Genomic DNA, 13,635 nt, shown 5'->3' with positions numbered 1-13,635 from the left:
GTTATAAACAATATAAATGAATAAAATAAAAATACAAGAGCGTGTTCTAAGGGTACAAGGTTATTCTGCAGATCTAAGACGATCCATTCCCTTTTTCTGGGAAATTGTTGACCCTCGAACTGAAACAATTCTCAAAAAATGGATTATACTGGATGTACATTTAGAAAATTCCATTTTCATTTTGCAAAACAGATATGAAAATAAGAAATTTGACATGTCCCTAATAATAGAGATATATATCCCTGTGAATGAGCTATTTCTATAGAAATGATAATGTATTAGAAACCTGCAATTTGAATTACAGCCAGAATTACGATCAGCTTCTGACCAATCAGAGTTGAGAATTCAGCTGTGGTGTAATAATAATAATTATCATAATAATCTATAATACTATAATATTAAGTGCTAAGAAATTGTGGTTGTAATAATGAATAGCTAAACAATGAAAGAAATTAAATCTCTTTAATATTTCCTGCTATAGAATCTCTATATCACATGGTTACTCTGTGTCCTGACTACAAACATCTTCGGCGATGTGAAGTGACAGTGCGACGGTGTCACATGTACACAAAAGCAAATGTTTTGTCATTTCTTTGGCTCCGTCTCTTACCTCCTCGACAGTCTCATCCTGTGGTGTCGCTGCGTTCTCGTCTGAGTCCCTCTGAGATTCGCCACTCTTGCGGTTCTTCTTGTGCTTATGTGCGAGTTTCTTGGCGTGCCCGTCTGCTTTACCACTGCTGAGACGCCGCACTGGGCTCGTCAGCCACTTGCGCAGGGTATTTCCTGGACGCTTGGCACCCGGTGAGCCGTGCAGGTGCCCTGGCTGCAGGGTGGCACTGCCTGATATTCCCCCATCATTACTAGACACGGAGAGGGTGTCTGGAAACAAGGATGAAAGGGGTAAAAATGCTTCAATATGGCTTTCAACGATTTAGTAAACTTTTTTTTTTTTTAAATAAATGACATTCACACATGGATGTTATCTCATCTATATCATGCATATTCAATAATAGAGCATAGTGTACATATATACATTATGCTCTATTATTGAATATGCATGATATACTGTACATGAGATAACATCCAGCATCATAAAAATGTCCGATATTATAAAATAATGAACAAAGTGGACATAAAGAACACCGCAACACTCAAGTTTTGGATACGTTTTTAAAAGAAAACATGGAATTTAACTTCCTACTTCCCACTACCACATATCAACAGGCTAACATCACATAATTGGTACGTCTCAAAGGGTGTTACGTTGTACATTTTCACGCACCACAACCCATGACTAATGACTGTCTTCAAACGCAATACTGATTAGTGGGGAGTAAATATAGACGGAGCGTAAATCATTATTTCTGATCGTTGTCATGGTTACAGTGCAACTTAGTGACATAATGGAGTATCAGAAGCATTGTTTCAGTGCTGTGATTACATTTTGACCACGGACATAACTGAAAAATTTGCAAAGAGATGTAATTTTGCTCATAACTTGGGGAAAATTTAGGAGAGGACGAGAGCCTTGCTAAAAACTATGCTCAAGTCTCATTCATTATACAGGGGATAACTTCACCTTGATATTATAGACGTAAAGCTAAAACTCTACTGAAATAAAAAAAAATGACCCTGATGCTTATACCGAAGAATAATGATTTATAATAGCACTATCCATGGTCAACAAGATGAGGATGGGTTCCCTTTTGAGTCTGGTTTCTTTCAAGGTTTCTTCCTCATGTCTTCTCAGGGAGTTTTTCCTTGCCATCATCGCCTCTGGCTCGCTCATTAAGGAATAAACCTAATTCTAGATCTATATCCAAATATCTGTAAAGCTTCTTTGTGACAAGGTCCATTGTTAAAAATGCTCTATAAATAAAATGTATTACAATGCTGAGATATATAGTATGCTCTAATTACAGCCAATGTAGTTCTAGTTAAGTATCTAGGCTAAGAAGCAAATTGCAAATGTACAGTAGAGTACAGTGTGCTAGAAGTGATGGTGTAGCATGAAGCTGAATCATGAATGTGATGCTAATAATTTTAAACTCATGATTATATATGAAATTGTGATAAAGAAAATAAGTAAGGTGATTCACATTTTTATCACACATCTATGCTTCATAAAACATTCAGAACTCATAAGTGACTAGCTAACACTCCTCAGTGGGCAGAAGTGTGACCAAAAGGTTTTTCACACTCATGAATATTTAAAAGCAAGTCCGAACCGTTTGCGCATATACATATACAGTTAATACACTAGTGTGAGATTGCATGCTTGATACCAAAGGCTCTGAACCAAACGAAGCACTGCTATTTTTAGTCAACTGCGCCGTTTTCTATTTCTACCTCTTCTCAGAAGGGAGAAGACTTTTTATAAATTCTGTGCTGTGGCCTTTGAGATGAACCAAGCTGAGCTTTATGTAAAGCTTGTGTAAGATGTTCTGCTTCGTATTGATCTCTCTTATCTCCTCTAGGCTCACAGGTCTTAAATAAACCTGTATTTTTGGAAGTTGCTAATTGGGAGTTTTATTTTTGGAATGCTTGTTAATAGGGTCTTTACACTTGGAGCGTGAAATGTGCATCGTTTTTCAACACACATTACATGCCAGCAAAAAAGGCCCACAGGTTGTGTGTAATATACTATACGCAGAACAGTCCCTAGAGTTTACACTGAATGGTGCAAGAAAAAAAAAAAAAAGCATCCAGTGAGGGCAAGTTTTGCAGGTGGAAACGGCTTGTTGATTAGAAAGGAGAATGACAAGACTAGTTCAAGCTGACAGCAAGGTTATGGTAACTCAAATAATCACTCTTTACAACCGTGATGAACAGAAACGCATCTCAGAATGCACAACTTGCCAAATTCTGAGGCGAATAATAATAATAATAATAATAATAATAATAATAATAATAATAATAATGTCTTGACCACTCCCACCCACTGACACAAATATTATTTTGGTTATTTATAACATTTTCTAATGGATATTTTCCCCCAAAATATAAACAAAAATTTAAACCACAAAGACCCTGACCAGGAGTTACTAGGATTCAATGAATTAATGAAAAGGGGGAAGTTATACAGACGCAGTAACGTCCTGTGCTGTACAGTCAAGTTAATCAACATGGCCTTTCTTTGTTTTGCAAAGTGAACACTGCTACTCGAAACCTCGAGTCTTCAATGAGGTCATGTGGAGGACTGCAGCTGTAGTACGGTGAGCACCAAGTCTTTCATGGTGCTACAGCTAAGCCAAGCAATTCCTCCACCAGCACCATATTAATGATTAGGATTATGGATTATTATTATTATTATCATATCCCATGTGCCCACTGTGAACACCGCTCTGGATTTAAAGCTGCATTGCAGGCTTGACAGTTAAGTGTCTGTAAACAGACACGCTGACATGACGATACGTTTTCAGCTGTTGGTCTCTGTAATTTGGAACGTTGCTTTGACCTCAGTAACAGCGACCTCTGAACTTTCACACACACACACACATACAGAACATCTGCCAAAATAACACAACCCAGGTCCAAGTGAAGAGAATGTCACATATATTCAGCTCGAGGCTCGAGTCCATGACATCGCAAACTTACATTAAACACAGTTACACTGAGCATCGTAACTGTGATATTGTATTTTTGTATCGCGATAGCTGCCTTAACTTTTATGACGGATTACAGTACCACATTATTCCAGCCGAATGCTCGAATGTGATTGGTCAGAAGGTGTTGATTAATTTTCTATAAAAGCAGCTCTGACAGTAGTTCCAGATGCAAGGTTTATATTAATGTGCTTCTTCTAATACATTGTCATTTTAATTTTAATAACTTACACAGGGACTTTTATGGCAGACGCATCACATAAACAGATTTTAAAAAATATGTAGAATTGTATATATTTTGACATGCGGAGATGTTTATTTAACATTTATGGAAGGAGTCTCCAGTGCCTGAGCTGTAAACGTTATGTTTTCTGGCGCGGAACAGTCTTCAGAACAGAGGGCTTTGCAATTTATTGTTAACGTGAAAAGTTGAGTTTCTTGACAGGTTGTGCTTATTGCTGTGATATAAGAGGAATAAAACATTTCTGGATGTGTTGGTATTGGAAAATAATCAACTCTGGTGTGTAATCAACTAACACAGTGTCGGGCCACATTACTTTTTTTCCGGGAAAATTATTGACATATTAAAGACAAACTTTATTGTTTTAATATTAGATCAATGTTACAGTATGTACGGAAAATGCTTTTCTCATAATAACCAAAGCATTTAAGGTCTGTGCGTGTGTGTGTGTGTGTGTGTGTGTGTGTGTGTGTTAACACCTCCACTGCATCAAAGTATGCAAGAAAAAGGCTGTCATTCACTCCCAGCCAAAGGTGTTGCATATGCAGTGACCTGAGAAACAAAAGCCTCTATTCATATCTGTGTTAATGAGCTCTTCCTCCATCAGTCAACTCCAACTCAGCATGAACCGTTCCTTCAGAGGCAGGAGAAAACAGGATGGCTAAGGGATAGCTATAGTTCTCATAATACTTCACATCTGAGGCATCCTCCGTTTATAAAATCCCCCTTTTCCATCTGCTGGATTTTTGTGATATCACTTTATGGCTAGTGCCCTGGTGAAATAGAGATTTCTTTATTTCTTTATCTATTTTTTTAATATAAATTATTATATTAATAGGATTGGTGGAAAGCATGAGCACACCTTCAAAGGAGGAGTTTATGTAGAAATCAAGGTTGCCAGATTTGGATCTGGATGTATTTCATGACTAATGATGGAAATCAAAGAAAGGCAATACAAGAAACCTGATAAAAAAAAAAAAAAAACGTATCTCAACATGAAGACCTGTTGCTAGCAGCAAAGAGCAGCAAAAAAATGAGTGATTTCGATGCAATGAAAACAAAAACACATTTTGATTACAGCTGTAGAGAAGCGCTGTTCCGAAGAGAAACGACATCCTTTCTTCACTGCAACCTGACTCGATCCAAGGTAACTAATGTAACTAGCTAATGCACTTCATTTAAAATCAACTAGCTAACATTATAACATAACGGGGAAACATAAACACATCTAAATCAGATGTTCTATGACGTCCCTGATTGATTAATACTCAACTAGTATTCGGTCTGAAAAAAGTGTCAAAAGTATCGACAGATCCCTAATTTTTCATAATAGTTTAAAGAATTTTCCATTTTGTGGGACAAGATGAGACAGTAATTTGCATTTCTTCTCCTTGGCTTCTCACATGTTTCGTTCTACAAACAATCTATCGGCTAACGTTGTTTTGATATTTGCAGAATAGTTCTGCTCTTTCCATTACCAAACATTTTAAAGTGCAGTGACGGAATCCCATCCATTTTGTGGCATTTTTTTACTAGCTATGGTACTTGGATAGTGCTTGGATAGTGCTTGGATAGTGCTTGGATAGGGAAGCCATAATTTTCTCAGTATCATACTTCAGTATCACTGTTCAAAAGGTTCATTATTATATACTAAGCTAAGTGTATAACTATATACTTAGCTATAAATAAGATATAGTTCTGAAAGCTCCACTGGAATAACATATGCTTACGTCCTCTTTTACATGCATCTCCAGAAGCAGACGCTCCAATTCCACTGAAATCTACATTTCTAACCTAATCTACTTATATAACATTACTGCCAAATTGTAAAGAACTATAAGTTTACGATAGGAAACGAGTTCTCACTTCGATTACCAGCATCATCGACATCAGCCTCTGTCTCATCACCTGAGCTAAAAGTTTCTCATGAGCCTGTTCATTGGTCAGTGTTGTCTCTTCTCTGTTTTGATGATGATGTGATGGCGCAGGAGAACCGCAGACATTTAGACAGCTGGTATCTGATTACAAACTTTTGATTAGGCTTAGGTCCGTTTTGCTATGGATTGTCCAACGACTTGGTGAAATCACACTAGTAAGGTTTTAAACGTCTTTAGGCAGACAGACTGTTTTTATTGCTGCGTTTGTTTATACAATTTTTGCAGGCAGATGCCGAGACAAAGTTAGAAAGTAGCCTAAACACAAACATTCCCATGTCATATTCACTAAAATATATTTATGTTTTCTTGAAGTACAGGTGTCAAAGTATATTATTGGCCAAAAGCCTCAATTCGGTCACAGTGATATCCAACGGGTTCTACACAAATCTATAAACATCTAGACTTTCTATCTGTTTAGTTTCAAACACCTTGACAGTAAAGCCTGATTAGTGCATTCGGGAGTTTTGGAGGTCTGTTGAATCAGCTGAGCACTCATGCAGAACCGAGCATGGATCCATTAGTTACGTTATGTTTGACATAACCGACTAATTGGGTGAAGGTATGTGTGTTTCTCTGGAGCCGTCCTTTGATGAGGACTGACCTCCTTTGAAGTCCCTGGTTTAAAGCTTCATGTTAACACGACGCAGGGACTTGTCCTGTCTGTTCCAGCCCGATTTATGAGGGAGTCAATAGTCATGACACATTCTTGTCCTGTGGGGTGTTAAGAAGGTCAGGTCTTGAGCAGTCTTAAGTCCTAGCAGTCTCTCAATTAAATAAAGATGTCTGCTTCATTTCCTCTGGACCTTTATAAGACACCCCTGCACACTAACACAGGCTAGCTCTTTTGAGTGTGACCATTTTAATACTGAGATGTTCCCTATGCAAAAGCAGGAGAGCAATCCAAGATGCATCAACAGAGATGACCCAGTTACTTAATCCATGAGCCACAAATAAACAAGCACCCATGACATTGATTTATTTCATTGTTTTTATGTCGCCTTCAGATATAAAAAGCAAGCTGTCAGATGCATGAACCTCCAATTACAGCCAAAAAAATGGGCTTGTCTGAGAATGCCTGCCGAACTTACTGAGTGCTCCACAAACAGAAATGTAGAGAGCAATGCAAGGAATGTACCGTAGACCCCCTGGAGGTACGTCAAGTCTAACAACGTGCACAACAATAATAGGTGAGAACGTGGCTGGCTCACATGGGGCAAATGGAAAAGAGTGTATAAATAACTGTATTTGAACCCATACACTAAGCTGAAAAAACATCTTCTAAAAGAAAACACAAAACATAAAGCAGGGTCCTGTATTATTTAATGATCAGACAGTATGATATCAAGAATATCATTAAACACACCAATGGGAAGAAAGATAAAGTAAGAAATAATTTGATACTAAGATAATATTACACATAAAAAGAGGTCAAGCTGTCAAGTCCATGGTACCTACCCAAATCCAGGAGCCAGACCTTGCAATTTTCAGTGTGTCCACTCGTTGATTTCATATGATACATGGGAGTTAAGGATAAAAGTGAGCTCAGGCTGTGTGCCATGCTCGAAGAAGGTGTGGGTGCACGGCGTATACTGGAAGGTTTAACTGAAAACTGAAAATCTCCTGACACATAACGGATGGAGGAAGGAAAGAGAATGTGAGAGCAAAGTGAAGAGTTGTGCAGAGTGGAGAGACAGAGGGAGGGAGGAAGGGAGGGATAGAGAGAGAAAGAGAGAGAGATAGAGAGAGAGAGGAAGGGAGGGAGGGAGGTGGAGAGAAAGAGGTGGTTGCTGAATAAAAAGAAGACGAGGAGGTGGAGAAAGAACAAGCAAGACATTTTCCACTCTTGATGTTTAAGTAATGAATTTTTGAATGAAATGTGCATTCTCCAAAGCTTAATATTAAAAATCTCAATATGATCTTCATCAAACCATTCAGTGAGCCCTCATGCTCTGTGGATATGGTGGAGTCATTCTGGAAGAGACCACTCCCATCAGGATAGAAATGTTTCAGCGGAGGATAAAGGTGATCCAGAAGAACTTTTAATTGATTTGCAGTGACGCTTCCCATACCAGCGTTTTTCTTTTAAATTGTCACCTGTCTTCGAAAACATAAGTTTTGGGTATCTAGCTATAATATCCCAGATCCAGTAGGCTTGGGTTAGCTGGAACAGGTTGGAAATAAACTCCTAAGGAAGGTTGAGCTTGACCAAGATAACCATTTTAGGTTAGCGAAAAGTTTTCTGGGTATTATGGTCCAAGGAATATTTGTTTCAAAGAATGTTCCATGTGCCAATTTTTCTGGGTGTTCTAAGAATATTCGTAGACATTTGTAGAGAATGTTCCCAGACATTCCCACAATGTTTTTTGTTGCTGTAGGTGCCAACATTGCTAACAAGAAAATCCTAGCAGGCAGAGAGAAAGACCCACTTGGGTTCTATTGGCTCACAAGCCCAAGGCTTGTACATTCCTAGGTCAAAGTTCATACAGATGATGCCATTGACCACTGCTTTAGCTGAAAAAGCAGAAGAGGGTAGTTTGTAAGTGTCTTCTGTATCACCATAGCAAGGAGTCAAGAATCGTAAATGCTATGGCTTGAGGGAGTCTCTGGGAATGTTTCCATATTCCTCAAGGGAACGTTATGTGAGCAACATTCTCATACATTCTTAATGCAAACTATTATTATAGCAGTTTTTTAGAACACTACAGGAATGTTACAGTCTAACCCAAGCCTACCTGTTGAATACTTATTGACTGTTCTAATAAGGTTCTTTCTTAGCCAGGTGGCAGGTTGCTGAGAACTGGACTAGAGTAAGACTGGCAGGTTTGGGTGATATCAGGTCACAGCAGCATTTCACCTACACAGACAAGTGCCTCTCTGATGAGTGATGGCTGATTAGTGCAGGAATATAGTAATGGCATAGTGAGGAGCACAAAGGTCCCCCTGTTGAACGGTGTGTTTGGCTGGTTCCAGTGCCTGGGCTGTGGCCAGTAGGGCTTCTTCCTGTTGCTCAATGAACACACACAAGGCTCCTTTGCCACTCCTTCCAGCACCAATCAACATTCAGGGAAGGATTTGCCTTTGGTTCCACGGAGTGACTAGCATGAATCATGCGCTGCTACACCCCAGTTGTCAAAAAAATCAATGTGATGTTCCAGATCTATGGACTGTCTCTTTTTACACATTCTATAAATACTCACTGTCCCTTGCTAAGAGAGCACAATCCGTGACCTTTCTCACGACTGCAGTCAAAAGATATACAGTCTTTCAATGTTGGAATGAGAATCTGAACCGGGGCAACCTTAGTTCTCTGATTCTGTAGCTGTAGAAAGGGTGATTCAAACATAGATAAAATTACACTCTGGAATGCCTTGTATTCTTTCAGGGTTGTAAGGTGGTTGTTAATTAAGCAGGCAAGTCATGGACAGTTTGCAAGGCCAACAAACACTTGAGATTCCACAAGTTCTTTGTCGCATACAGCTGAGATATATGTGAATCAGAAATATGTCCAAGTATGAAAAAAAACAGCTATCCAGCACTGCCGTGACTTTATTCAATGCTCAATCTTCAATTCTTCTAGTCCGCATAAATCAAGACCCTTAAAGATTCCACTGATTCCACTGTGGTTTTACTGTATAAAATCTTTCACTACTTTTATCTTTCCTGTGACACCAAATTTATTTCAAATGGTTTGAATCTGTCTCTTATTACCTTCCTATAGGACATCCTTTTTTTTGTCTACTCTTAAAAAAAATGATAAAAAAAAAAAAAACGCATAATAACCCTCCCACTCACACTCACTTTGTCAGACTCGATAAACTAAAGCACAATATGCAGTACAAGATGATCCCAGTATAGATAATTCTCACAATATACAGTACAAGATGATCCCAATAATGGGCAATTTCTATGACACACTGCACATTAACTTGTGTTCTCCATGTCACATTATATGATGAAGATCCTCTAACGATAGACCTGTGATTATAGGAAATTAGCTTGATCTGGGCTCATGTAGAAAGCAGACTCACATAAACAAAATTTAAAATTTTCTTTTACATTGCCGCTACAGTATTAGTAGCTGTATCCTATGCTGTCAACCTATTAGTGTCTTATAGATAAGCATTTTAATTCCATTTTTAATTATTAATTTAATTTTATTTCAATTCATAATTACGCAAAATAAAATAAAACATTTTAATTTAAAAAAATTAATATAATCTGACAGTGCCAGAACATTGTCACTGTCAAAGATATTACTTGTGTCCCTAAATGTTGCTCAGTGACAGAAGAATGATGCGAAAGGAAGCAAATTGGCCGAGAAAGAAAATATACGTAAGCATTTTAAGCTGACAATTACATGCTGTCTCTTTAAAATATGAAATACAAAATAGATTCTAAAACCAGGCATTTAAAAGTTATTTAATAGGAAATGAGGGGGTGGCCTAGTTGCTTCCCAAGGGCTACTATAATTTTTATTATTCCATTATCTCTTAAAATGTTAACAATAAACACACCATTACAAATATTCACTAATTAATGATCTATTGAGAACCACATAACACTTCACAGGATAGCCGGATAATAAATGGGAAAAAGGATTAATAATTGTCTAACAGGCTCTGCAAGAAAATCACTATATACGGGAAATAAGCTCTTAGTCAGACTTTGATTCTTACCCACATTGTGCTCCACAATGAATAGGAAACCTCACTCGCAATAGCTTCATCACAATGACAGTCCAGTCATCGCTTTAGAGCTGACCCCAGATGCCTACACTTGGTAACCGTGCCAATTAATGCACCTGACTTCCTCTTTGTTAGAAAAGTCTGAGCAAGCAGAGTGCTTTACACGATTTACTGACTCACCGACAGTACACTGCTCTAATCATACTGGGACATGTGGTCAGAAATGCTTAGAAAGCATGAACCTGCTAAGACAGCATATATATATAATTTGCCATTCTCTCTTTTGACCTTCTGGATTGTCGGAAATACCCTGAAGCCATTTGATGGATGCCACAGGTTGCCACATGACACAATGTCTTCAGAGTGTACTGCACTGGGAAGCATTCAATGGTGAATTATGACTAGGAGTGTTATGTTTTGAAATGTTCACAGTATGATAACCTAATCTAAAATTGCCATGGATTCCTGATATCATGTGTACCAATGATGTTTACTCTGACGTCATTATATTCCCAGACCTGCAAACCTTTGCCCATTTTGCGCAGAGGTACGCTAGTATGAGTTTTTTCCCCAATAAAAATGGGAAATAAGCCAATCAACATATGAATCTGGAATGATTGACAGTTTTTTGGAACTCTCTGATATTAACTGACACCACCTGGAAGCTCCACCCCCTGCCCCATCTCACGTGCTTTCAAGTAGACTCGCAGGGCATCCTTGCTTTCTGTCGAGGTAAACTGAGTAAGGTTTGAGTTCATTAATATGAAATAAATCCATCAATGAATGTTCACTTAAGTTACATTAGACGAGTAGCAGTAATGAAAATTAGAAAGTGATTAAACATGCTGTTTGTCTTCGCTCCTGTGCCAGTCGGCGCTCGGACATGTTCAAACACTTTAAGCAGCAGATCAGGAGTGAAAATGTCGGATGTGTGGACATTAGTCAACTGATTTGTAAGAGGAATATACAGAAATTGTACTGTTGTGTTCTTTTTACTGTTTACTGCACATCACTGCAGAATCATCTAAAAATCCACATTCCAACGTTCACAGTTGCTACTGCTGACAAGCAGTTCCCGACTACACAGCTGATAATATTATTACAACCCAACCCCCCACCCCCCACAGGAAGCAGCGAAAAATGAACATTATACAAGCCTAGTTGGGTCAAGTGTTTTTAATCTGTTCCCTCCTTATGAATATTTAAAAAGTCTCTTAATTTCAGATATATATGAGACCAAACTACCCACAGCTTCTTTGAGAATGTTTACCATTGTATCGACTATCTAACAAGTACAACTGCAAGTCATGGATGACTGAAATACACCAAAACACTCGAAATTCACTCACCCTGCTCTTAAACTTACACTGAATGTAGAGAATTATTAAAGCTACTAAAGGTTGGCAGTCTGAGTCATCACTGAAACAGCTGGAATCCTCCTACACCAGTAAGGACCTGTCTGTGTGGAAAGCCCCTCAGGCTAGGGAATGATAAAATACTTTTTCATGACTGGACCTTACAGAAGTCATTATGGGGTCAAAAGAGTGGAACATCAAAAACCACAAAGCTTTGACTAAAACGGCAATAAAGAGGGGGTTGTCCTATCTTGTTCGCACAGGGCCAGAGTGGCTGCAGCTTTTCGTTCCAGCCAAGCAGAAGCCAAGAAGTTAATCAAAGACCAAGATCACCTGATTTAACAGATGGAATCAGTTTTGGCTCCTGCTTGGTTGGAATGAAATTCTGCAGCCACACCAGTACTTTGAGGATAAGGACGACCCTGCAACAAAGCTTTAAAACCTGAAGCCCATCTTTCAGAAGACTCCCTAAAGATATACAACAAAAACCTTTGCATAACCTTCAATCAATTCCAGCAGCTAAACAAGACTCTTTGGTGAAAATCCATCCATCTTACCTTTATGGTTGAAGAGCCCCTCCATCTCCATGCTGCTGCGAGAGTGGGCAATGCAGAGCGTGGCGCTGGGCACCAAGCCTTCCTGGGCAGGTGAGCGGTCAGTGGTACGCACCAGACACCAATCGGGTTTGTCCTGAGACCTCTCCAACACCTCCACGGTCTGACCTCGCCTCACGCTTAGCTCCGAGCCGTTACTGGCCATGAAGTCGTGGATGACCACCGTCAACTCGCAGCCACCAGACAGCTGTGGAAGACAATGAGATGCATCCATTCAGAATTTACAGCAGAAAAGTGTTGCAGAGGGGTGATCTTGGTCAATCCTGATCTCGGCTTACTGTCTTGTGGAGTTTTGCATGTTCTCCTTGTATGTACGTGGGTTTCCTGCAGGTTCTCCAGTTTCCTCCAACATCCTAACATGTTGGTAGGGGCACTGGTAACTCTAAACTACCCCTAAGTGTGACTGAGTGTATGCATGGTGCCCTGTGATGGACTGGCTTGCCATCCATGGTGTATTCCCACCTTGCACCCAGTGTTCCCAGGAGAGGATCTGGATCCACCATGACCCTGACCAGCAGTTACTGAAATTGATGAATCCCTGATGAATCATGTATTAAGATTTTGAAAATATCTTGGATGCCTTCCATTACTTGTAGCCAAAACTAAACATTGGACATCAAACATATCTTGGCTGATAGACTACAGTTTTGCTAAGCAGGAAATTCATGTAAATGTGATTTTTGATGGATTATTCCTTGAAGGCCTTTCAAAATCACGAAATAGGTACCATGTCCAACCATAGAGTATACAGTTTAGCCTAAGAGGTGTAGATTGAAAAGATCATTATTCATTATTTATTTTCTTTTTAAAAAACAAAATCATATTCCAAAAGCCATATTACACATTATTGCATCCTATAACCATAAAATCATTCGGTATAGAACCTACAAGAGCCATTTAAAAACAGCAACTCATAACTTCCTTCAACATGGACTGTACATGTACAATAAATAATTTCAATGTGATGATCACCAAATTAAATTATTTAAAAAAAAAATCTTTGACTCAGTGAATCAATTCAATTCATATCTATTGTTCACAAACAAGATTCAGTGTTTCAGTCAATCACATACCCACTGGTAGTGTGGCATAGCCAGCGAGCAGAGGAGGTGTGCCACAGATGCTGAGCTTTTACACTCCATATCTTCACCTTCTGGGATCCACATTAAATATCATAATATTCATAACCTTTCAGCTT

General features: G+C 38.8%; 1 protein-coding gene across 8 annotated transcripts in view; it reads right to left on the bottom strand.

The window, feature by feature from the left end:
* Window positions 1–13,635, bottom strand: part of triob (trio Rho guanine nucleotide exchange factor b) — a 125,560-nt gene that overhangs the window by 20,692 nt on the left and 91,233 nt on the right. For all 8 annotated transcript variants that reach the window (XM_026926128.3, XM_053238324.1, XM_053238381.1 and 5 more), the window contains 2 exons: window positions 12,381–12,624; window positions 611–879 (listed from right to left, as the gene is read on the bottom strand). In XM_026926128.3, coding sequence (XP_026781929.3) covers window positions 611–879; window positions 12,381–12,624 — 513 coding nt within the window. The remainder of the gene's footprint in view (window positions 1–610; window positions 880–12,380; window positions 12,625–13,635) is intronic.

This window comes from Pangasianodon hypophthalmus, chromosome 1 (assembly GCF_027358585.1).
Source record: "Pangasianodon hypophthalmus isolate fPanHyp1 chromosome 1, fPanHyp1.pri, whole genome shotgun sequence".
In the NCBI taxonomy this organism is placed as follows: domain Eukaryota; kingdom Metazoa; phylum Chordata; class Actinopteri; order Siluriformes; family Pangasiidae; genus Pangasianodon; species Pangasianodon hypophthalmus.
Note: the sequence above shows the minus strand (reverse complement) of the source record. Positions and strands in the feature narration are given on the sequence as shown.